This window comes from Choloepus didactylus, chromosome 1 (genome assembly GCF_015220235.1).
Source record: "Choloepus didactylus isolate mChoDid1 chromosome 1, mChoDid1.pri, whole genome shotgun sequence".
Classification (NCBI taxonomy): Eukaryota; Metazoa; Chordata; class Mammalia; order Pilosa; family Megalonychidae; genus Choloepus; species Choloepus didactylus.
The window spans coordinates 140,143,779-140,145,473 of NC_051307.1; the positions used below are offsets into that span (position 1 = coordinate 140,143,779).

Consider the following 1,695-nt stretch of genomic DNA (forward strand, 5'->3'; position numbering starts at 1 on the left):
TTCCCTAATGGATTTCAGAGTTAAGAGAGATGCTCCAGATTGCTTCTGACGAAGACTGAATAAGCATTTCTAATATCTAATCCACAGTGCAAGGAATCAGGAGGTTCTGATTTCCAACCCTTGCACTGTATGCACTGAAGTGATCATGTAACTTCTCTTATCTTCAAAGTGCTAAGAAGTATATGCCCAGTGATGCATAAGCTCATGTGAAATAGTACACATATGCAAGAAGTGCACATATATAAGCTCACCTAAAGTTTGCCAGTTAGTATAATACAGCTTTTTTTTTAAGCAGGATAAAAATGTTTTATTTGTTGAAATACATTGGTAAATCGAGTAATTTCAATTGTAGGACTAAGTAGAGACACATGGTCCATAACAAAGATTTTTCCAAATATTCCACTAACTATCCATCATGAATCCTTGAAAACAGTACAGAATTAACAAGAAGAGATGTCATGATTATACAAAGGTAGGGTGGGAGATTCAATGACTAGGAAGTATCTGTACTTACATAAGCCTTTGAGTAAGAAAATAGGAATTTAATCAAAATTTGCATATGACATGCCAATTTATTTTGAAATGTTACAATGTAATTCATTATTCCTAGCCAAGAAAATTTTCTGACATTTAAATAGAGACAAAACCAAATAGAAAAAAGGGAAAGCGACCACAATAAGAATCAATTTAATGACTTTACAGCTAAAAATTAATAAGTAGAAATAGTGAAAGATAATAAATATATTACTTTATATGGGTAATTCATTTATAGGCCCTTAGTATCTTAAGTTATAAATAGAATAAGGGTTTTGTTACATATAAAAACTATCAAAAAAGATTCAGTGAAAAGGCATGATCTCCATGAACTGTGTTGAATGGCCAGGAGAAAACAATGCTGGAGCCGAGCAGACCAGGCTGGGCAAACACAGCCTCCAAGACAGTTTGTTAACTTGTCTTTCAAATGTCAACAATGGAAAGTTCCATAAATGAATATACTGTCTAACCAATTCCCTTCTATTACCCCAACATTCAACATGTGCCCATGGTTTTAACTATATACCTAAACTTTTTTGCTTTTTGGGGGGAGGGAGGCTTGACTGTTTAGAATTTCCTTGGAAATATCTGTGCACATTACAATGTCCTGCAAAGCGAAATTCCTTCTAAATCTTGATGAATAAGCTCTTGATTACCGAGTCAAGATATATTTTTTTCTAATTTTTTCGTACAGTCTTTGTTTGAATGGTCACTATATCGACAGCTTCAGATGGTAGGCCAACATAGACCCCTCCGTAGTTTCTCCTCTGGTCATCTGTTATTGATTCTTCTGTTACACCTTTAGCTGCTCCTGCAGGACCTCGGCCCGCGCCCGCGCTGGTGGCGGTGGAGTTCCCGCAGCCCATCGCGCCGCCAGCCCGGGAAGCCGCATTCGGGAGCTCACGGCGGCGGGTCTGTCGGGCAGGAACCGAGACCCAGAAAGTGGGCGGGCGGGCCGGAGCGCGAGGCCGGGGCCGGGGGCGGGGGGAGCGCGGGTGCCACCCCTTCTCGCCGCCTCCCGCCGCAGGAGGACGCCCGCCCGGGCGGAAATCGCCCCGCACCCCTCGCCCCCGCCGGCTCCGGGACCCCTCCGGACCCACCCGTCCTAATGCAGCTTTCAATACCTTATTAAAACAAGAATGAAGAAGCATTGAATAAAAT

General features: G+C 42.0%; 1 protein-coding gene across 1 annotated transcript; it reads right to left on the reverse strand.

Moving 5' to 3' along the window:
• Window positions 1-1,211: 1,211 nt before the first annotated feature.
• Window positions 1,212-1,400, reverse strand: LOC119527419 (overexpressed in colon carcinoma 1 protein-like). Its single transcript, XM_037827415.1, has one exon. The coding sequence runs from the start codon at window positions 1,398-1,400 to the stop codon at window positions 1,212-1,214; it is 189 nt and encodes a 62-aa protein (XP_037683343.1).
• Between the last annotated feature and the right edge of the window lie 295 nt (window positions 1,401-1,695).

Bases quoted from the DNA above. Each gene is read 5' to 3' on its own strand.
- LOC119527419 (XM_037827415.1), bottom strand. From the start codon at position 1,400: ATGGGCTGCGGGAACTCCACCGCCACCAGCGCGGGCGCGGGCCGAGGT.